The sequence below is a fragment of the Ylistrum balloti genome, unplaced genomic scaffold (genome assembly GCF_031769215.1).
Source record: "Ylistrum balloti isolate Yb309-2 unplaced genomic scaffold, AGI_CSIRO_Ybal_v1 Utg369664, whole genome shotgun sequence".
NCBI classification, from domain to species: Eukaryota; Metazoa; Mollusca; class Bivalvia; order Pectinida; family Pectinidae; genus Ylistrum; species Ylistrum balloti.
In genome coordinates, this window is record NW_026781913.1 from 312,912 (window position 1) to 338,058 (window position 25,147).

At 35.1% G+C, this 25,147-nt stretch overlaps 1 protein-coding gene across 1 annotated transcript in view; it reads right to left on the minus strand.

The window, feature by feature from the left end:
- The window catches only part of LOC132559667 (uncharacterized), a 58,485-nt gene that overhangs the window by 13,096 nt on the left and 20,242 nt on the right, over nt 1-25,147 (minus strand). The window contains exons 3-10 of the mRNA XM_060224287.1: nt 21,033-21,156; nt 19,432-19,531; nt 18,900-19,004; nt 17,697-17,813; nt 17,137-17,387; nt 16,667-16,805; nt 12,295-12,417; nt 3,682-3,876 (exon numbers count right to left, since the gene is read on the minus strand). Coding sequence (XP_060080270.1) covers nt 3,682-3,876; nt 12,295-12,417; nt 16,667-16,805; nt 17,137-17,387; nt 17,697-17,813; nt 18,900-19,004; nt 19,432-19,531; nt 21,033-21,156 — 1,154 coding nt within the window. The remainder of the gene's footprint in view (nt 1-3,681; nt 3,877-12,294; nt 12,418-16,666; nt 16,806-17,136; nt 17,388-17,696; nt 17,814-18,899; nt 19,005-19,431; nt 19,532-21,032; nt 21,157-25,147) is intronic.

The window sequence follows — 25,147 nt, forward strand, 5'->3', positions numbered from 1 at the left end:
AAAATACAACAATAGCGAAGATGACCTTGACATGTACTGACTATATATGAGATGACCTTGAGATATACTGACCATAAGATGACCTTGAGATATACTGACCATAAGATGACCTTGACATGTACTGACTATATATAAGATGACCTTGAGATAAACTGACCATAAGATTACCTTGACATATATGGACTATAAGACAATCTTGAGATAAAGTGATTATATCTGAAATAGCTTTCAATATCCTATAGACATGTAATATTGAAATAAAGAAAATAATCTTGAAATATACAGTCTTCAAGATGACTTTGAAATATACAAACCATAAGATGACCTTGAGATATATAAACTATAAGATGACCTTGAGATATATAAACCATCAGATGACCTTGAGATATATAAACCATAAGATGACCTTGAGATATATAAACTATAAGATGACCTTGAGATATATAAACTATAAGATGACCTTGAGATATATAAACCATAAGATGACCTTGAGATATACTGACTATGGTTTAATTAGTCTTCAATAAATCTTTTAATACAACCATGAGAAGGTGACCTTGAAGTAATATACAAATTACATACTCTAGTAGTTTTGTTAAACTCAAACATCATGGATTTTCCAAACAACTTAGAGCCCTTGGCATCATGATGTTGTCACAAAATCAAATACCAAAAATCCATGTCAAATTGTAACACCTGCTTTTAATTAATTGTTAACCATACAAATTTGTGAACTGAGCTTCCTTTCACAATGTTAATGATTCTACAATACTGTTAAATCATTATAAAGTATCATCTGTAAGTGTCATAGCTTTAGGTTTTCAGAGAGCACCTCATCTTTCTTTTTTTAAAAAATATGAAGACTATGACAGTAGATTTGAACTATGATGAAATCTGATTTTATTCAAATTAGATTGATATTATTGATAAGTTAATACTTTACCCTTCAGGTTAAAGATATTAGGAATAAAATTGTTTTATTCCATACTTTTGATACAAAAGTCATTCTAGTTTAGACCTTGGCTTCCAGAAACTATGTTACAATCAGAAATCTCATTCAATACTCTGACAAGATTTCCTGAATCTTCACATAAAAAGGGTGATCATGTTGATCACATCACCACAACTGACAGAAATATGTGTGTCGACAGGCAACTTCCTTGTACAGCCATGTAGAACTCATTTTTACCACCTAAAGCTCTGTCTGATGTTATTTATAAATAACTCATCACTGAAAACAGCACTCCTGGAGAATTGACTTTTTTTCTTTACCTTTTCCTGTCTAATAATTTGTTTTAGAGAATAAACCAGACACATCTATATAAATGTATTTAACTTTTTCGAGCTTTGAGTGGCGAGGGTTAAGGGCAGGTTTTATTATGAAACTGACAGAGTGTTTTTCCTGATTTCTCTGTAAAATGAAGTCTTTCAAGTAGAGAATAAGGCTGTAAAGCATTGGACGTGATGCCATTTTCTGCCTGATAGTGTACGAGTTAAAAGTCACATATATCAAGGATTCATTAGGATGGTCTTCAACCTAACTGAAATCATTGTAAAGAGAATATGAACTTTGCAGTAATTCTATGTTAAAATCTCTCTCATCTAAAATTGCAGAGTTTTTTTGTAAATAGTTCAATAAATGAAAAACAACTTTTATAAATATTTGCTAAAGCTTCGTAAGTTATTTAATAAAAGTATCAATCAACCTGATGAATGCTCCTGGAAACAACTTTATTTGACACAAATTTTTAACAGAGAGCAATAATCCTGTAAACAAGGGGTTTCAGGCCAGGTACACTCTACATCCTCTTTGTATGATCAACGTACAACCAAGTTTCATTATCATAGATATGAACTGGACACATAATTTTAACAAGTGACAATAGCTCTGTAACTGAAGGGTCAAGGACCCTGAATGTGGTACACTACTCATTGCCTCAACATGATCAATGTATACATCATGTTTAATGATTCTTGTGTAACTACGGGCAAAGTTATGCTTCGTATATAAAAGGACAGACAGAAGGTGGATGGGTGGACGGACAAAGTGGACACTATATCCTCCCCTGCAAATAATTGGTTTGGAGAGCAGGATAAAATATAAAGATTTGTAACATTCACATCCTTTGGAATTGGGCAATATTTGAATTAACAAGAACAGGAAAATACAACATAATCATATTATCATCATCACATTCTTAACGGCCCATCAACACATAAAAGGACATTAGAGCCATCAACCGGTGAAAGACACAGCGATCCAAAAGTAAAATAACATCAAACAAACTAAAAGGTAAAAGACAAGTGCTGAAAATCTTAAATGGTTATATTAACATAAAACGTTAAAATGGTGAGTCACCTACACATAACATATATATATCCGAAAAATAGAATCAGGATTTGGTACGTAGGAAGTTGGCAGTGTGATTTACATCCATGTCGGATTGTTAGAAAGACTGAAGTATTGATGTATCTATGAGACATATTGGCGAGCAAATCTAGATGTTCGTATGAAAACAATCAATCCTTAAAATGAATGCTAACTATAACATGTCAGCTCCATCATCAGATACACAGGAACCAATCACCATAACCTGACATTAAAACTCAAACACAATTACTACTGCCCAAGATAAATAGAAATCAACAGGAACAGTTGAAATCTTTACCAACCATTGTATCATCAGTTATCTAATGTCCTAACATAAAACAGAAGTACTTCTATACTCATTAAGATCATCAGATGTACGATCTATCTGAGGTAAAGGAACTATTGGAATATTTGTTATTTTCCAGGTCAATAATTCTATCCAAATTTTATAAAAGTCATCTAAAACATTACATTTCTGAGAATGCCAACATCAACTACTGTAAAATATCACATTTTTGTGGTGTTAAATTTTCATGGTTATACAAATTATGAAGAATTCACCAAACAAAAAAGAAAAGCTCCTCAAAGGATTATCATCTAGATGAATATTTGCAGTCTGAATTGTCCATACCTCCTTATGATAATCAGCAGCTATCAGAATTAAGATTCTACAATGCAGGATTCCCTGTCGAGTACCAATATATTCCATGGCAAAACTGAAGGTTGATGAGGCACCAGCTACACGTGTGTGTAATTACCTGGACCAGAAGGCCCTCTACGACTCATTAGTAAAATGTCAGACATATCCAGCCCCACATCAGGTGCAACTTATATTTCTGTAAAATCTGACTCAGTAAAATGTGACCAGGTAACACAGTCAGTGATGACAGGAGCCAGACAAAGACCAGCTTTCCTCACCTGTCAGAAGCAGGGATAAAACTGGTCTCTACATGACAGGTGTACACTATACCAATATAAAACCTAAATAATGCTTCCATACCTGTTTGATTTCCTACCTTGTGAATATAGGTCATGACCTTGAAATACAGAAATAACCATAATCTAGGTTGAATTCCAGTTAATAAACAGAGTGTGTTTATTGTAACACTGGGAGGTCCAGCTTGTATAAGGTACTGTATTAGTTAAGTTGGAAGATGTCACTGACACACCTGCATCAGATTTACCGAAACAAAGTCCACTGGAGAAGTCTTAAGTCTTGATTAACTGAAATGCCTGGGTCTCTTCCCATGACCCCTAAACCTTCTAACCTATGACCTCTGATCAGAATTGGTTGACTTTAAATCTCTTACCTTGTCAAGAAGACTGTAACATCTAGTGGTGGATTCGATGCGTTCACGTGTCTCCTCCAGTCTGCCTGTGAACAGTTGCAGATGTTTCTTCAGGGTGCGGGCCAGTTCTTTGTAGCCAGTCACCTCGTCAAAGTTGCCAGACTGGGCGAGCATACTCGCCTCGTCCAAGAGGTCATTCCCCTTCTCTATATGGGTCTGTAACATACAAAAATGTAAAATTCATAAACTCATGAACCTAGAATGTCAACTAGAATGCTGCAGTTTCGTCAGTACTATATGTACAGTATATCTGGGTAGTGGTGGGATGGGGTAATAGGGGTGAGTGGGTTCAAAGTTCAAAATATATTGTCACAGCAATAGTGTGACTTTGTGAGGAGAAGGAAAAGTAATGTTAACAAAAATGAGGGTTAGTTTACCAGTTCATGCTGTAAGAGAAATGTATTGAATCTGTAGTTTATAACAGTGATATAAAGCATACATATACAGACTTCCTATAATATCAACTCGCAGTCAGTCATCATATGAAATTGAATCTTCAGAAATCTAGATGTATATAACAAAACGGTAAAATAAATTTTACCACACTGATATACCACAGCCTGGACTGTAACCAGCAATGAGTAACAGACACATTATAAGTACGATATGGAAGGTGTCAAACACCCTATAAAACAAATAGACAAATTACAAGTATGTTGTGTATGGTAGCTACATGCCCTTAAGTCTATCAGCAGTATGTAAGTATGACGTACAGGTAGCATATTTAGTCATAAGGTGATAAGGGGTAAGGTAGGATACACCCTTAACTTTAACACAAATCACATAAATAATACATATAAAGCTGCATACACCCTTAACAAGTTGTAGATATGTGTTTAGTTGGCTAGGTCCTTCATTCTAAAACAAATCTAGATATAACATGAAAATTATAAGGTAGCATGTATCCTTAATCTAAAGTATCTGATCATGTTGACAAAGTCTTGGTTCCGACCTGATGTCTGTAAATCCCCTAAATCTTTGAGGATATCACTGCCTGCCAATGAGATCACGACAAGCAAAATACTCCAACCTATCATTTTATCTCAATAACAGTGATGTGTATATATATATATATAAATGAGTCATAAAATGCCTTATGTTTTATCCTCAACACAGAGTTGTGTGCCAGTTAGATGGTCTCTGTGATATACTCGAGAAATAAAAGTGACATTCTAAAGGGTTCACATACTTCATGTTGGAAACTAGGTAATTTGATTATCCAACCAATCCCCATTGGTAAATAAGAAACGTTTTCTGTACAAAGGTGCAGGTGAAAACCTGGTACATGTAGGTTCAAGCTCAGTAGGCTTTTAATCTTTTATGATCTACAAGTGCCATTCAGCATCTCAGTGTTCATGGTGTACCTTCTCCTTTTATCTTAAATCAATTGACATAAATCTTACAAAGGGACTAGATATATCTGACATTAAAAACTGGTCACATCCAAATGAGCCAAATTCTGCACACGCTTGACAGCTAACATTCAAATCTTACATAGTTACCATAAAAGAAGTGGAAATATCAACGTCATGTAAAAAAAAAAAACAAAAAACCAGATGTTATAGAACCTAAGGAATTGATCAGCTAGGATGTTTCAAATTCTTGACCAAGGGACATAACTGTTGTTCAGTTATAAACTAGAAAATGTCACCTTAAAACAAGCTACTGTAAAATCTAAGTTCACAGAGGATTTGTTTTTTTATTGATTTCCTAGGTATTCTTACTCCATGCATTCATGTGTCCACAAATTGTTAACATCAGTTTATCTAAGTAGATTTGCTGTGCTTTATTTATCCACAGTCAGTGTCCACAATTATAGATATATCACAAGAAACCACGAAAATTTAGCACCATGAAAAAGATATCATTTTACAGGAAGTTGCTTTACTGAGTAAAAATTCTAATGCAGCAGGCCAAGTTCATACCTAGAAGACTGAAAATCAGACACACAGACAGACATATATAGAAAACTGATAATCAGACACACAGACAGACATATCTAGCATACTGACAATAAGACACACAGACAAACATAGAACTGATAATCAGACACACAGACAGACATACCTAGAAGACTGATAATCAGACACACAGACAGACATAGAACTGATAATCAGACACACAGACAGACATACCTAGCATACTGACAATAAGACACACAGACAAACATAGAACTGATAATCAGACACACAGACAGACATACCTAGAAGACTGATAATCAGACACACAGACAGACATAGCTAGAAGACTGATCATCACATAGACAGTTAGACATTCGCAAGATTACAGCTTTTTTTTCAGTTTGTGAAATTTAGAGAAGAGTGGAATTTCTTAATGTTTCTTTACATTTTCAGTTTTTATGCAACCAGTAATAACCCCTATACATTTTAGCTTCTTTTAGATTTCTAAGTTTTTGAAAGTTTTGCTTTCAACTCTTTGTTTAACTTAGACGCCTGCCTTTTTCTTCTTGGTATGATGTAGTTACACAAAATCTTAACACATGGTTTTAGAATCATTTGATAAAAATCAACTTTGATGATATATAGACTATTGTGAAAGTTGTATTCAAATACAAAGTTATATCAATAGAGAAGAGTCATGTTTCTGCGGAAAAGTTAAATTCTCTCTACATGTAGAACTGATATCAATACCTACCCACCTCAACAGTTCTGTTACAACTTTCCTGGAAGTGACTTGACACCTCACCTTCAATATCAGTGGAGTATAGGCAACCTTAAATTGACATCAAATAATCCATTGTCCTTCACATCATCCTGTTTCTATTAGAATGTCAAAGGTTCATAATGGTCACTCACGTAGAATAATACCATTCTTCAACCAGATCTCATCAGTGGTCACTTCACATCAGAACTATTTAGAAACCGTGCTGATTGGTCATTCAATACATGGTCAGTCTCTCTGGCCACATCTCCTTAACACTGGACCCGAGGACATTTACCCCCATATTGATTTTTTAACATAAAACACTAATTGATTTCCATAGCAACCCAGCTAATGTACAGTGTGGAGCAGTGTCTGTCACCATAAAGTGATGAAAATAGACCATTACTTCTAAGGACTTGATTAAGACAAACATTTGGTTCCTGTCACTAATTTGTTACCTATAGGGAGCTTCATTGTGCCAGACTTTCTGTCATCAATGCTTTACAATTAAAATTGTCCAAGACATAATTCTTTACTTAAAGTCAAAATGAGGAGATAAACATTTCAGAAACCTTTCAATGCTGTCCCTATGAAGTTATACACTGAATATACAGAAATAAGTAAATTGCTACCAAAGATTTGAAAGTTATGGTACAACTGTAGACAAAGAAACATCTATATATATCTTTTTGACCACCCATAAAGAGTTTGATGACCTTCAATGTAAGGTTACTTGTTACAGAGCTGTATATACTACATGCTTGTTTTAAGGGTTAGAGTAGATTTCATCTATCCCTGATTACCTCCCCTGGAGTGATGGGTAATATGTATGAACCATACACACACCAGGAAAATATAACAAGGTTATTACTACAGAGACACCAGCTGGCCTGGAGTCTTTGATAGATATTCTGATCCCTGGTGTGTTGGTAGACAAGTAGTGTTCGACCTTAAAAACATTAGGTATCCCATTTATAACTACTGCAGACTAAGGCCAGTCAGATATACTTGATATATGTTGATGTAATAACAGGAAAGTTTCAGTGATTAGTCAATCATTTATGCCAATCACCACCTGACTAAAAAAAAAAGTTTTCCTAATGCAGTAAAAAATGAAAGTGGCATTACAGATAATATTCTTAATCTGGACAGAAATCACAACTACAATATGAGATAACAGTCAACAGGAAGCCTCAGCTATATTATCATGTTTATTGCTCCAAACCAGCTAGATGAATCAAATGGAAACTGCAATACACAGAAAATGCTACAGAGCAGAAAAGCCTCCAACATACAGCTTGTTGATAATATAATGAAATCGATACCATTTTATCAGTTATTTTTCTGTATATCATTCAGTTAGGAAATGATATTCCCCTTTCATACTTCTGATCAATAAATGTACTGATGCATATCCCTTGCTAATGGAAAATGTGAATTTTCTATTTTCCAAGATTTCTTATCTTCTTTTTTAATTTCTAAATTTATATCTGAACATTAAAGTACATCATATAAGGTCAACAGCAGACTATAGTGACCTAAATCCTCTGTTTAAGATTAGGTCAGTCTGCCATGGGTTTTCACAACAACTGAATATTGACAAACAGTCAAATGTTCTTCCTTTACCCAAATATGACATTAGATCTATCGTAAATAATTCAACAGTTACAAAATACTTCTTGTAGTTTCTGTGAGAAGATATTTGTATATGTTTACTGTTTCTAAAATATTCCAGGAGAAATTATTCTGAAAAAGAAGACTTCCAGCAGGTCAACATGAAAAACGGCTGATTACAGAAAGTCAGTGACTTACTCAAAGATCATAGAGAGGTCACTACATTCAAATGCATGCTGCTTTACGGAAATCACAAGTAATCTTATAGCTCTCAAGAAATGGAAGTATAGTCTGTAGATCACATATCAGGGTCATCTTCTGGTCATTCAGTGGTCATTGATCAGATGTATTAAACTGAGTATAATAGTTTCACACATCAAATTTTCACACAGGGTTTTGTTAGAAATTCTGAAGTTTTGAATAACTATTCACTGAAGATAATTTCTGGTTCAAGTTATTCTTAAAAGAACAAAGATTAATCTGTTACCTCATTTGTCATGATACTGTGATAATAAGTCTGGGTACATATGTCCACCATTCCACAAACACACAGTACTTATAACAAGTTTTACAAACTAACACTGACTGTTGACACGACAGGTGTAAAGCATTTGACCACACCTTCCATGTAACATGCCTCCTGAAGAATTTCTGTTACTGATAACAGGAGATCTGGATCATGGAGTCTCATATAAATATAATATCTATTTATATACAACGGTTTACCCCAGACTTCTATCTTAGTAAACATAGTTTGGATATTTCAGTAATGACTTCAAACATAACATGAGACAGTTATATCTGTTGAGTTATAGAACATGGGGGGAGTAAGGAAACACCAAAGTTCTTTATGGCATAATCATATGTTTTTTTAATATCATTAAAGAATCAACAGCTAAATATTCACTGTATTCCTTTTCACATGACTGTGAGTGTAAATTGTGGTAAATATTGAACATGGGTTTTATATCAATAAATAAGTCATAAACATGTTTCAAATTTAATTTATTGGAAAGATAAAGCATTCCAAGTACTTAAAGAGATACCAAATAATTTATTAGACAAGTCAACAGAACCTGAATCTGACACGCTATCTGAATGCTCATTTCCAGTATTTAAAAGCATTGCCAGTTAAATGTTTGGGCTTATAAACTGAAAGCATATCAGCTCAATATTATAGCCATGAACTTTAAAGTGTGATCAGCTTAATGTTTCGGCCACGAGGCTGAAAGTACAATCAACTAATGTTTGGGTCAAGATACTTGCAGCCTGATAGCTGATCAGTGAAATGTTTGGGTGAAGAAGTTTGAATCATGATCAGTGAAATGTTTGGGTGAAGAAGTTTGAATCATGATCAGTGAAATGTTTGGGTGAAGAAGTTTGAATCATGATCAGCTAAATGTTTGGGTGAAGAAGTTTGAATCATGATCAGTGAAATGTTTGGGTGAAGAAGTTTGAATCATGATCAGTAAAATGTTTGGCCAAGAAGTTAAAAGCATGATCAGCTAAATTTTTGGGGCAAGAAGTTTAAAGCATATTGGTCAATTTAATGATTTAGCCAATTAATTCAAAGCCAGCTCAACTTGAATTCAATATAAATTTGAGTCATCTTAATTTCAAAAATCCTTAACAAGAAAAACAAATATCCAAATTAATAGGGTTTCAGAAAATTTGAAAATTAATTATTTCAAGTAAATGAACTGATCATAGCAAATATTAGACAAGCTCAGAAAATTACATTACTATGAACCAGAAGCTTAAGGTAAAATTTCAAATTCTCTTTTTCATCAAAAAAAATTCACAATAAATGCAAGCATTGGCATCTGAGCTATCTTGGAACGAGCGAAAACAGAACTTCTCATAAATTTTAACCTGGTACAGCTGTCTTGAAAAAATGAGAAAACATTCCGCTATGGATCGAAATTTTGAACATGAGAGACCTGGAATTGGAGAGCTACAGGTTTACAGTGCTACACAGCACTGATGTAATTTGTACTTGTTTCATGAATAAGACCTGGATATTTAACAGCTGCAGCTTTAAACTTGTATTGGTATTATATTGATATTGACAGAATGTATTGGACGTTTATGTCTGTAATTATGACTTGCCTTATTGTGCTAGGAAACATAAATGGTGGAGGTTTCTACAAATCAAATATGCATCTGTAATGAATTGGACCTTCTCAGCTAAAACCATCCGTGTTCTATAACGCTGAATAAAATTTGTGTGGTGCTAAATCTAATAATGGTGTAAGTGAGGAGATTGGATCGTGGAGATGAAGTTCTCTCGTGATCACATCAGAACAGAAGGAATTGGACTGATGTTCAATTCACCTGCTGCAAAATGATTTGACAAAGCCTCTACACAATTTCATGTGTCTGAACATTTAGGTTCTCTTTTTAAAACCTTTAACACAATCACATGTGTCTACATCCTTTGGCAACTGTGACAAATCTCATTACAATTAAATGTGTCTACATAGTTTGGTGTCTGTGACAAATCACACCACAATGACAGGTGTATACACACTAACTGGTAACTGTGACAAACCCACAACACAATTACACGTGTCACCAAGTACATTAAGATTCCTGTGACAACCCCTCAACACAATTACATGTGTCACCAAGTACATTAAGATTCCTGTGACAACCCCTCAACACAATTACATGTGTCACCAAGTACATTAAGATTCCTGTGACAAACCCTCAACACAATTACATGTGTCACCAAGTACAAACCCTCAACACAATTACATGTGTCACCAAGTACATTTAGATTCCTGTGACAAACCCTCAACACAATTACATGTGTCACCAAGTACATTAAGATTCCTGTGACAAACCCTCAACACAATTACATGTGTCACCAAGTACATTAAGATTCCTGTGACAAACCATCAACACAATTACATGTGTCACCAAGTACATTAAGATTCCTGTAACAAATCCTGAACACAATTACATGTGTCACCAAGTACATTAAGATTCCTGTGACAAACCCTCAACACAATTACACATGTCATTAAGATTCCTGTGACAACCCCTCAACACAATTCCTGTGACAAACCCTCAACACAATTACATGTTACATTAAGATTCCTGTGACAGTGTCACCAAGTACATTAAGATTCCTGTGACAAACCCTCAACACAATTACACAGATTCCTGTGTCACCAAGTACATTAAGATTCATTACAAGATTCCTGTGACAACCCCTCAACACAATTACATGTGTCACCAAGTACATTTAGATTCCTGTGACAAACCCTCAACACAATTACATGTGTCACCAAGTACATTTAGATTCCTGTAACAAATCCTGAACACAATTACACATGTCACCAAGTACATTAAGATTCCTGTGACAACCCCTCAACACAATTACATGTGTCACCAAGTACATTAAGATTCCTGTAACAAATCCTGAACACAATTACATGTGTCACCAAGTACATTAAGATTCCTGTGACAAACCCTCAACACAATTACATGTGTCACCAAGTACATTAAGATTCCTGTGACAAACCCTCAACACAATTACATGTGTCACCAAGTACATTTAGATTCCTGTAACAAATCCTGAACACAATTACACATGTCACCAAGTACATTAAGATTCCTGTTACAAATCCTGAACACAATTACATGTGTCACCAAGTACATTAAGATTCCTGTAACAAATCCTGAACACAATTACACATGTCATCAAGTACATTAAGATTCCTGTGACAACCCCTCAACACAATTACATGTGTCACCAAGTACATTAAGATTCCTGTGACAACCCCTCAACACAATTACACATGTCACCAAGTACATTAAGATTCCTGTGACAAATCCTCAACACAATTACACATGTCACCAAGTACATTAAGATTCCTGTGACAAATCCTGAACACAATTACATGTGTCACCAAGTACATTAAGATTCCTGTGACAACCCCTCAACACAATTACACATGACAACCCCTCAACACAATGTCACCAAGTACATTCCTGTGACAAACCCTCAACACAATTACATGATCACCAAGTACATTAAGATTCCTGTGACAAATCCTGAACACAATTACATGTGTCACCAAGTACATTAAGATTCCTGTGACAACCCCTCAACACAATTACATGTATCTATATGTGTAATTAGATCCCTAAATGCCATGTAATTACGTGTCCTTATGTTTTCCAAAATAAATACATTTTCAGAATCAAATGATACATCTAAACTCCCGACTCTCTAAGTTATATGGAGAAGGGAGGTTGAAATTACTAAGATTGTAATGTAATACATACCATGGCAGAATAGTAGAACTTCTCAAATTCTTTTTGCTGGGCTCGGATTGCTTTTAAATTATCAGCAAGGTTAACATAGCGCTGGAAGAAATCTTCACCACTGCCTGACACCCAGGAAAGCACCTGTAATAGACAATAAATGGTCACTCTCTGGGCACAGTTTGAGGTCACTCTAACTGCAACAGTCAATGCTTGTGTATAGGTCCTGGTCACTCTGATGGTAATGGTCAATCCCTGTAAATAGGTCCTCATCACTTTTTCAAGGACACATACTGCCCAGGCATATTTCAATGTTAAAGTGTTTGTTACCACACTTTGTAAAACGGTCAACACAATTAAAAGTTTTGGGCACAACCATTCGATGACAGTAGACCACATGCCCATCCAAACTCCTGTCACCATCTCTGCCACAGTATCACCTACATTTTAAAACTTTTGAAAACATCACAATTTTCGTCTATGACAAAGTTCCTTGATGGAAAATGGAAAAATAAATAAATGGTGGGTGGATTCATCTGATAGTTTCAAAAAGATGACAATGTTTCCTCAAAGAAATGGCATCCTGAAATGGCTGATATAATTCACAATGGTTTTCTAGTTCCAGAAAATATCACTGGTGAAAGATAAATTTTTGTAACACTGTCTGTTCGATGCATATTTCACAACGTTTCAGTAAAGTACAATTTACACTTGAAACCAAGTCTTCACAGAGTATGCATATATCTGTCTATAAATCATTATGGCCACCGTACTGCAGACTTAAGTTGCTCCACTTTACAGTAAATTAGCAAACAACCTGAGGTGGTGTATCAACCCTGCTACCTTGTGAGGTAACTCCTGAATTATAAACACTAGGTCTATACGAGATGTAATGTCTGACCTATGAATTTTCTTCTCTACCTTCCTCCTGAGGTGTCAATTATCATCATGAGAGAACAAACCTCTCACTAACATAAGTCCATGTTTACCTATTCACAGATTTAACCCCATCTGTCTTAGGTATCGAGTTACCAAGGATACACCAGACCCCTGTGGAAATCTGATTGGTCTAATGAGATTCGTACTTTTGGCATTACAGAGATTAATGTTCCTATCCCTAAGTATCAAAGGCTATACCACACATCTGTCTAAGTAGGGACCTCTGTTGATTTCAAACATGGATGTACCTTTACTTGAACAATCAACACCATTACTGAGCGCTGTAAGGATCATTTAGTAAAAACACACATGCCCTAATTTAAAACTTTGATGCTAAAATATCATTCAACTCCTGTTAGAAATCTTTGCAATCTTTTTAAATATTTGTTCACAACAAATATCCAAATCAACATGAAAAGAAACCCAGAGCAAAAATTAAAAAATATCTTCAAACCATAATTTTCACACAAAAAAAAATACCTTCAAAACATTATTTTTACACAAAAACAAATCTTCAAAACATTATTTTTACACACACATAAAAAATACATATCTTTAAACCATTATTTTCACACAAAGGCAAAATATATTTTTTTATTATTATGTTAAGCTTTGCCAAAACAACAAATTATACAAGCATTTACAACCACTTGTATATAAATAGAAAATATACCAAGACAAAGATTTACAGGATCTTACTAAGGTTCTGTGACGGTAAGGATATCAGACTACCACTGGGTATAATTGTCTCAGTCTCATCTCCTATTAGGGAAACCCTTCGTCTGATCTTAATACAGATCTGGCAATTGTACCTCATTATAAGCTGTATTAAATTTTATCAAAAGAAATTACTTAATTCAAATCTGTAGTAGTGTTAATGTATACCCCAGACAGTTGATAAGTACTGGCAAAATATACAGTAACCAGACTTTAGAGGTGGGTGGGTTGGGGTGAGGGGGTGGGGCTCTCCTCAAAATAACTTATGGATGTATCTCAAAGAAACCTAATTTGAAACAATTACACTGACTAATTTCCTCTTTTTGTTTAACAATGTTGGTTAATATATTGATTAAGAACAGATTCCAGGAATCAATTAAGGTCTGATGTTAATTAGTTTTCTTCATTTTAGTTACATATAGATGTTGCATTCAATGTGAAATCAAATTTCATTAAAAAAGAAAAATGAAAGATGAATAAAAAACTTGAAATATCAAATTAATTACAAAATGATGAAGAGATCAAATGGGCAAAATTATTATCAAGGGCCTAATTGAGGAACAATATACGCCCATCACCAGTCTTTGATGGAGAAGCAGTATTTGACTGAATGACTAAGTTGTCTTGGAATAATCTGAATATCATTTGGGGAAGTTTTAGCATGTCATACCACCATTTGCTAATATAGTATATATACTAACAAGGAGATTTTACGAAAAAAATCAACTAAGAGGGAATAACTCAGAAACTATGCATGCGAGGTGGGCACTTTTTATACGCATCACTCCGGCATCTCTAGACATACATGTGTACAAATTATGGTGACCAGAGAGCAAGGAGTTACAAAAATATGGCCCGGAAAAGGGAAGTTTACGAAAAATCAACTAAGGGGGAATAACTCAGAAACTATACATGTAAGGCGGGCAATGTTTATACACGACACTCCGTCAACTTGAGATATATATGTGTACAAAGTATGGTGACAATAGACCATGGACTCACAAAGTTATGGCCTGGACAATTATTGTTATTACATTCTTCACGGCCCGTCAACACATAAAAGGTCATTAGGCCTGGACAAAGAAAGTTTATGACAGACGGACGGACGGACGGATGGACGGACAGACAATGCCATACCATTTTACGTCTCGTCATACGGCGGGCGTATAAAAAGATAAAGTGGACAAAATGCTAAAAAAATCAATTGGATGAAATGTGAAAAAAAGAAGACAAAATTGTGTAAAAAGAGAAAAAAGGAGAAGAGATCAAATGTGGTAAATGAGAAAAAGATATAGTTTGTCTGTTTAAGCAAATGAAGTCAATGACATTTCCAAATAAATGAATTATCATCAACCAAGCTGTTAGGAACTTTTCAAGAAAATCCACAAAAATACACCCTTAAGCCTATATAATCCCTCTGGAATAAGTGTAGAAGTATACATGTGTAGAAAGCATTACTTAATTATCTGATGTAGACAGCTGGCAAGGCTCCACATTAACATTACTGTCAATATACGTAAAGATTTCAACAGACAGTTCCAGCTTTTTCTCTTACTAGACGTAGCGTCACCATAAAAGGATGAAGTTTACCCTAAATGGAAAAAGAACTAGAAAGACAGGTTTATTTGTTGTAATGCCCAAGGGACAGACTACCTAAAGTGACCGCCTGAAGACATTGTTCAGGGTGACAGTCTGTGGTGGAGTGTTGAGGAATAGTTGTACAATCATCTACAACCAGACAAGAGGAAATTGCCTAGACAATCCCTATATCAGTGTTATTATTTCTGTAGTTTGATATTAGTGCTACAGTCTGAAATATTGATCACCATACTTTACATACTGGGTGTCATCCTATTCTGATAACAAATGGTGAATGTATACATAGTGTCTTTTACTGAAAGACAACACTCTCGGACTTAATCAGCCCTAACTAACATCACAAAGCAGTTAAAAGTTATATTTCTTAAACATCTGTTTCGACTCAGGTTTCCTATGTCAGAGGCCGTAATCCTGATAAAACAAAATTTATTTCTAGTTACAGGTACCCTCTTTATTTTGTTTGTATACATACTCTCTTCCTAGATTTTCTATACTCTCAATACTTTATAACAGTTACTACAGGGTTATAAAAAATTTAGTATTCATTTTTCTCTTCTCTAAAATGGGAGAATGTTTGTTGTACAGTCTATATTTGTATTCTTAGCTATGGAGATTTTGACCAAATGACAGCCAAAATTCCTAATTATTTCTTGATCATTTATAAATAATGAATCCCTAACTGTACAGATTCTAATGACAACTGCCGCCTCAAAACTGATCCACATCCAACAAAAGCCTCACACTCAGTCAAGTCAGAAATTCACATTTACAATATCATCTTGCATGTTTCATTTTACCTATAGGGACAAATGTGACAGTTCTTTCTATTGTTTTTGGATATCATACATGGAAACAGCATGAACAATTAGAGTAGTTTAGTGATATGTGGGTCTACCATCTTGTACTTGGACACTTGCCATGGACACAATACGAAACGTATTATGAGAGTTTTATGTTATTTCAACTGATACTCTATACCACCTCATACTGCATGTTGTGTATTGTTAATGACATTAAATATATTAACTTTTTAAAAAAATATATCAGTTCATAAACAAGGAAAAGAAAAGAAGAATGTCATACTAAAGAAAGATTTCTTTTCATGTCTGACACTTTTAAGGAAAACAGAGTAGTCTACCTTGGAACACTCTTCTTCAAACTCCCTCAGCTGAAGACACTGTTCAAGCTTGCACAGTCGACTATCAGACAGACGGACAAGTCTGACAATGGTTGTCTGAAGATTGTCGTACAACTTGTTCATGCTCATCATGCTGTCCCTTGAAAAAAAAAAGATAAACCTAAATGTTATAACTAAACTATATGGTAACAACAGCAATGAACACTTTTTTCTCTGATTTGAAAAACAACACATGTTTTTGTCCATGAATTTCAACAATTAACATCTTAAGCTTTACGAATTACCGACCAGCCCTAGAAGGACAAAACACCGGTATGATGCAGTTTAAATTCATTATTTGTCTACATCTTATTTTATATGGAAATGATATATTAACATACTGTTTTCTTTGGTGTATGATATACAATATTTCAACTGAGACTGACTACAAGGTGAGGAATGAGGAATGACACTATAGAAACTGGACCTACCTATAGTCCTGAGAGTGAGATAGATGGACAGCCTCTCTCTGGAGACAGTTAATCACCCCCTCACCATCGGTCTGTACTGAGATGAGGCGATGATCGTCGAACACAGACTTGATGAGTTGTTCGTGATGTTCTATCAAATGATTTGCCTCCTTTGTCGTCCTGGGAACACCTCCAGTTTCTGTTAGGTCCTGCATGATACACACCAAATATTTGGCAGCAGACTGTAACTTTGAAACAAATGGGTCCAGCTTCTGAAAACAGCAAAATCATCAAATGTTTTAAGACATGTCAACCTGAACTCTGTTTCACACAAATCAGTTTCATAAAAAATTAAGGAACATCTTTTAGGTTTCATTGATTTGACAATTTTCTTCTGGAAATTTCATTGATATCTGATGAATTTATGGAACACAAATGATTCTCTTAAATTCAGATGGCACATAATTTGATTTTTCCCTCCAATGTAAGACGTATTTATATGAATATTCATAAATTTCTACAAAGGAACCCTGATTATCCAGACAGATCCATACTATATCAGTATTCTGTCTTATATTTACCATTTGGAAGCGGATCCAGTCCTCGTGGCTATACGTAAAGTGACCATCCAATGCTGCTGGGATGTTTTCTGGTGCTATGTACTGGTGTAAGGTAGCCATGGACACAAAGACTTCTAACTGCAGATCAGAATATTGACATTAGCTCTGATAACAAGATAATGTTTGTGAGATATACACATGCTCCCATGCAAAGTAGTGCAATTGTTAAGAAAGTTATATAAATAGTACCAGTGACCTTCACCTTACATTTGTTCGTCATTCATGATCATCAGTTGTGGTTTAATCAAAATTTATTTATAAAATTACATGTACAACACACCAAAAGTGACTGGTCAGGGAAGAGGCTGTTTCACAAATGTAACCCATCAATCCGATTGATTTGGATAAATCATGAGTGTTCTAATTATCTCAGCAATTAATTTCAAATTAAACAGAAAAGATAGATTAAATGTAAGCTGATTGTTTATGTATTAAGAATGTGATCATTTATACTTGAAGACAAATGAGGTGAGATGTTTGTGTGTTAGCAGCAAGAAAGCAGTGACTGATACTGATACTTCTGAATGGATGAAGTGAGGAAATTATGTGTCATTTTTGGAAATACAAGGAATGTTTTTAAATCTACCTGAATACACCTAAAAGACAAACAAAAGTCTAACAAATCAAATAAACAAACATGCACACACAAAACAAAATCTGTTTTATTTTAATTAGTTCCCTATCGATGAGATGTTAATTGTATTTAAAACATTTAACAATTTCTATTTCAAGAATTTAATAGGCCCATACTATAACAATAATGCAGTATTTGTTCAAAGGAAGGAATCATTCCAAATACAAGTTCAGTAGACTATAATCCTGCTAGAGTTACTCCCCTTGTATCAGTTATATGTGATTGTTATGTTGATAAGAAGTTGAAGTAGATTATTTGTATAACAATAATGTCGCATTTATCAAAGGAATGAATCATTCATAAAATGAGTTCAGCAGACTATAGTGCTGCTAGAGTTACTCCCCTTGTATCTATAACAAGTGATAGTTATGTTGATTACAAGTTGAAATGGATTATTTGTATCACATTGTGTTTAAACTGGAAACTTTATACAATATTGTTGGAAATGTGTAAGTTGTCTAAAAATACAGTTAAATATCACAGTCTGTGAATGGTCACTCAGCTTCCAATGGTCAGTTAATCATACATACCCTGAATGTGGCCAATGGGTCATACACAGGAGATTTCTTCACAAGGGATTCTGACATTTCATTGGCTAACATATAAACTGCTGACAATGCTCCTGGACAGTTACCCTGGAAACAGAGACACACATTAAATACAGCTTAGTGTTTCACTGTCGTTCTGGGTACAGGATGAATATTACATGATCAGGCAGTCTCACTAGGCAGAGTGTTACCAATACCTAACTATTAGTGGAGGTGACAATGAACAGCTTGGAATACCAAAAAGACAGAACACAGCATTCAACTCGGTCTCCAGTGTGACAACCTTTACATGAAATATTAAATGTGTTTTCACAAAGGTGTCCCATCTATAGTCCTTCAGTAATCCAATCTAACACACAGAATATAGGTGCACATAAAACATTAATTTGATGCTATGAATTAAATGAAGTCAACATTACATACAGGTCAAATGACTCTCAGATGAAGGTTGAAACAAGCCAAGATATCAACACCTGATGTTAGACCTGTGATCAGGACCCCTGATGAGTATTACCTGCAGTAGATACATAGTCTCCAGCAGTGTGTTGACCGTGGATATAGATGCTCCCTGAATATCTGCTACAATCTTCAGACCTTTTTTCTGAACATCATCCCTGTAAGCAAAGCATTTTCATTCAAATTATATATTTTCATGTCCTGTCCAGTTAGATATGGTAAAAAATAAACAATAAGTTTTTTTTAGATAGATAACATATTGCTTGAATTATATTTCAACAAATCATCAACTAGATAAAATGTTTCCTCAGGTAAAGGGTTCATAGAACTGGGAAATGCCATGGAGAATTGAGATACCTCGACTAACTTGAGGACTGAGAAATCTACGGTACCTTGGGACTGAGAGGCCTATACTTATCTGTGGACTGAGAGACTTAGACAAAGACAACTTAGAGACAGGTAACACATAATGAGCCAGTTGTAAGGATTACCTGTGGACTGAGAGACTTAGACAAAGATGAACCAGAGACAGGTAACACATTATGAGCCAGTTGTAAGGATTACCTGTGGACTGAGAGACTTAGACAAAGATGAACCAGAGACAGGTAACACATAATGAGCCAGTTGTAAGGATTACCTGTGGACTGAGAGACTTAGACAAAGATGAACCAGAGACAGGTAACACATTATGAGCCAGTTATAAGGATTATCTGTGGACTGAGAGACTTAGACAAAGACAACTTAGTGACAGGTAACACATTATGAGCCAGTTATAAGGATTATCTGTGGACTGAGAGACTTAGACAAAGACAACTTAGAGACAGGTAACACATTATGAGCCAGTTGTAAGGATTACCTGTGGACTGAGAGACTTAGACAAAGACAACTTAGTGACAGGTAACACATTATGAGCCAGTTATAAGGATTATCTGTGGACTGAGAGACTTAGACAAAGACAACTTAGTGACAGGTAACACATTATGAGCCAGTTATAAGGATTATCTGTGGACTGAGAGACTTAGACAAAGACAACTTAGTGACAGGTAACACATTATGAGCCAGTTATAAGGATTATCTGTGGACTGAGAGACTTAGACAAAGACAACTTAGAGACAGGTAACACATTATGAGCCAGTTATAAGGATTATCTGTGGACTGAGAGACTTAGACAAAGACAACTTAGAGACAGGTAACACATTATGAGCCAGTTATAAGGATTATCTGTGGACTGAGAGACTTAACAAAGACACTTAGAGACAGGTAACACATTATGAGCCAGTTATAAGGATTATCTGTGGACTGAGAGACTTAGACAAAGACAACTTAGAGACAGGTAACACATTATGAGCCAGTTATAAGGATTATCTGAGAGTGACAAAGACAACTTAGAGACAGGTAACACATTATGAGCCAGTTATAAGGATTATCTGTGGACTGAGAGACTTAGACGAAGACGACTTAGAGACAGGTAACACATAATAAGCCAGTTGTAAGGATTACCTGGGGACTGAGAGACTTAGACAAAGACGACTTAGAGACAGGTAACACATAATAAGCCAGTTGTAAGGATTACCTGGGGACTGAGAGGCCTTACAGACTTTCCGGTGACTAAGAGGCCATTAACCTTACTGGTGGACTATAGACCTGTTATAGACTTACCTTGGGACTGACCGATAGTACATTAACGTACGGGCCAGTTCCACACTGGACACCTTCTGTAGTTGCCACAGGGAACTCCTGGTGAAGATGAACACAACAGCACAACCTTCAACATCTCGAGATCCTGTTAAAAAGAGAACTGATGTGTAAGAGATGTGTACCATTGGAAAAAGAATAATAAGGTAGTCTGCGTGCGTACATGGACATATTGCGAGTTTTATTGCCATATGGATGGAACATGAAGCATTATGATTATAGTGAGGATGTAAAGCAAGACCTGAGATACAATGCTGCAGTAGCTGTCTTATACAGCAATGAGACAGATTTATGACCAGAAACTTCATGTTACTGTCACACATAACCAAATCAGAGAAAACACCGAGGGGAAAACATCAGCCTTCTAGGCTATATACTTTTGCAAGCACAAGAGACAAAACATCTATACACCTTTCAGTTCATGACTTAACAGACAAACTTGATGCTGAGAGCTCAACAGGCAATAATTTGCTTTCATTATGGTACATCATTTCCATGTGTATGCAATACCCAAGGTGGGTGTTGAACTTGTGATCAGCACTATGAAAGTTTCGCTATAGTCAAGGCCACCTGTAAATCATCGCCTCAGTCTATACAGGCACTCTTAGAGAATGCCATCTAGTTTATAGGGAATGCTGTCTGGTTTTATTGATAGGAAATACAGTCTTATTTATAGGGAATACTGTCTTATTTATAGGGAATCCTGTCTTATTGAATCCTGTCTTATTTATAGGGAATACTGTCTTATTTATAGGGAATACTGTCTTATTTATAGGGAATCCTGTCTTATTTATAGGGAATACTGTCTTATTTATAGGGAATCCTGTCTTATTTATAGGGAATACTGTCTTATTTATAGGGAATCCTGTCTTATTCCCTGTCTTATTGAATCCTGTCCTATTTATAGGGAATACTGTCTTATTTATAGGGAATCCTGTCTTATTTATAGGGAATACTGTCTTATTTATAGTGAATACTGTCTTATTTAGGGAATAATGTCTTATTTAGGGAATACTGTCTTAATTAGGGAATACTGTCTTATAGTGAATACTGTCTTATTTAGGGAATAATGTCTTAGTTAGGGAATACTGTCTTATTTAGGGAATAATGTCTTATTTAGGGAATACTGTCTTATAGTGAATACTGTCTTATAGTGAATACTGTCTTATTTAGGGAATAATGTCTTATTTAGGGAATACTGTCTTATAGTGAATACTGTCTTATAGTGAATACTGTCTTATAGTGAATACTGTCTTATTTAGGGAATACTGTCTTATAGTGAATACTGTCTTATAGTGAATAATGTCTTATTTAGGGAATAATGTCTTATATAGGGAATACTGTCTTATTTATAGGGAATAGGATTTAGTTTGTATGGAATCTTTTTGAAGGATAAACAGTCAATTACCCTAAAATGTCAGTTTAAACCAATTGAAGCAGGAAGTCATTAGGGAGATCAGGTAAATTACTAACAGAAGGAAGAGACAGTTAAACCTTCACCAGACTAATCTCATGTCATTAGCTTACAATCAGAAATAACCAATTAGGTACTGCTGCCTCATTATCTGTTTTAATTGCACTCTCAGAGGTGTATATCAGAGACACACACAAGTACGATATATTTGTATACACCTTAGCAGATATTTTCTCTGAAAGAATTTAAGATGGAGTCAATGGATTCTTTCTTTAAGGATCCATTACCTCTGCATTGTTTATACATAATCATTTAATTGTGATCCGCACCCATGTGAAGATGTGTCAAAATGAAATATCAATACCTTTTGAGACAACCCTTCATTCAGTGACTAGGTTTTGACACCACCCCTCAGAGAAAGACAGATTGATGATACTGTTGGTGATGATGATTATGATGGTCGGTAATGGCAGTACAGATAGCCAGGTGTTAATTGTGGTACACACTCCTGATACATCATGTTTTAGACCCCAGACTTACAAACATTCATTAGATTCAGATCATACAAACATGTTCAGGACTCAGAACAAACAAACATGTGCAAGACTCAGATCAAAGAAAATCACAGTTAATTTTTCAAAAACGTCTAAAAGTCGGCTACTAGAGTTATGGTCATACCAAAAGCACATATTATATATCAACTTGTTAGCTCCCATCTTTGCCCTGTGGATCCATAGAAGAGAAGCAGATCAAAGCTATCCCGGTCTTAAAATGTCAGGACAACTTACATCAGAAATATCTATAAACAAATCTGCTCAGCTTCCCCATCTGAGTGACAACTTTATAAGGTTTAATACCCTGAACACCAACATAACACCTGGATATAAAGAAATAGGGTCCCCTCAATTACTGACCCACTGACCAGGAAATCAACATGAACAGTATTTATTATGTGGTCACACATTGTACCTGTCCATCAACTGTACTAAGTATACATGTATACCAGGCCAGGGTCTGTGTTTACTGTCAGTTTATTATCTGATCATTATCACCACAGATATTGCTTTGATCTGTAGCCTCCACCCAAACATTCAGGTCAGACAAACAGTTTATCACCAACAATACATATATATATTAGTTTTCACCTTTCATAAAAGGAAAGTCATATTTTTATTATCATTAAAAGATCCTCATGGTTTTTTCTTTCCTTTACAAACATAATGTTACTTTTTGTTGAATGTTTGATTTGGTTTCTATACATTATATCTTATCAACAGTCATTTAAGCATTGCCTCTGATGTATGCGAGATAGTTACAATTGTTGCGTGGGTGTTTTTGGGAGGCTGCAATATGTTTATTTAAGCCTTTGTAAGATGGTACAGAACTGAAGCCAAATTTCTAGTGCTACTTCCCTGAAGTATACTACTGAACGCTCAACCACACACCAAAAAGTGATGGCAGAGAGACATTAGCAAGGAGAACGACCTTTAGAATTAAGTTAACATCATGCTTTTTATAAATGACTTTGTCAAACTTTAGCTTTATATAAATCCTATTTAGATTAATGACAAAGATCGTAACATTTTTCAAAAGAAAATTTACCAGGTGATATTTTATCGTTTAATGAAATTGTCTAATATTTATTAAATGACAATCATTGTCAAACTTAGGCTGAGTGAGATATAATCATACTTAAGTTGATTGAGAAATAATATCACACATTCAGAAAACAACAGATATTCACAAACATTCTTCTAAATGAAACAGTGTCATAGCTTTGTTTTTCACATGAATGAAAAAGTCAAAATTGGACAAGGAATTTTATTCTGTTGTAACCCATTTGATTAGCATGGCCAGCTGTCCACAGGTCAAAGATGCTGCTGGGGAAAGAGATGAGAATTGATTATGTGTTAATTTGAGGTTTGTCCCTAGAGAGCACTGAATTAAAGTGGACCAGTGGCCATCCACTGTGCCAGCTGGTCAATCAATCTGACCATTAGTGAATGACTGGGAGAGACAAGATGACCATTTAGTGTTTAATTCTCTTTTATTGATTAGTAAGCCACTGTGATTTGTGTCAGTAACACAAAGACATGGCTGCTGGTCACTTCTGTGTATTGGACATGTTTAAGGACAAATTGGTTGATGGGCAACAGAACTAGACATGATACACACACTTAATTGGTCTCTTGACCTCAAAGATGTCCTCTAGTTTTCAGTTAATATAAGAAAAGGTCTGAGTTGTTGAAAATCTTCGATAAATCCACTAGATTTTTAAAAGTATTTATCTTCATTCTTTTATATCACATACTTCATGAGCTGCTAGTCTATTTCAAAATATTTCCTTCTTTGACCATCATTTAGTACATCAATCTCATTTGCCACATTCTTCTTTAGAGAAAAACTGTGTATTTTATTCCTTAGAGAAAATAAAAAATACTCATCTGGAAAAAAATCTTAAAATCTAAATCCGAAACACAGCTATCAGGATCATCAATCTATATATAACAACCTTTCTTTGTCCGTTCTAACAAGACTGAGACCACAGCTGGATAGGGTTACTGGTCAATCAATGGTCAAGCGGTTTTTGGACCATGCACACAATGATAAAAGATGTCTCAGCTGTGTTCATTCCAGCATGATGACACTGCAGGCCGTAACTACT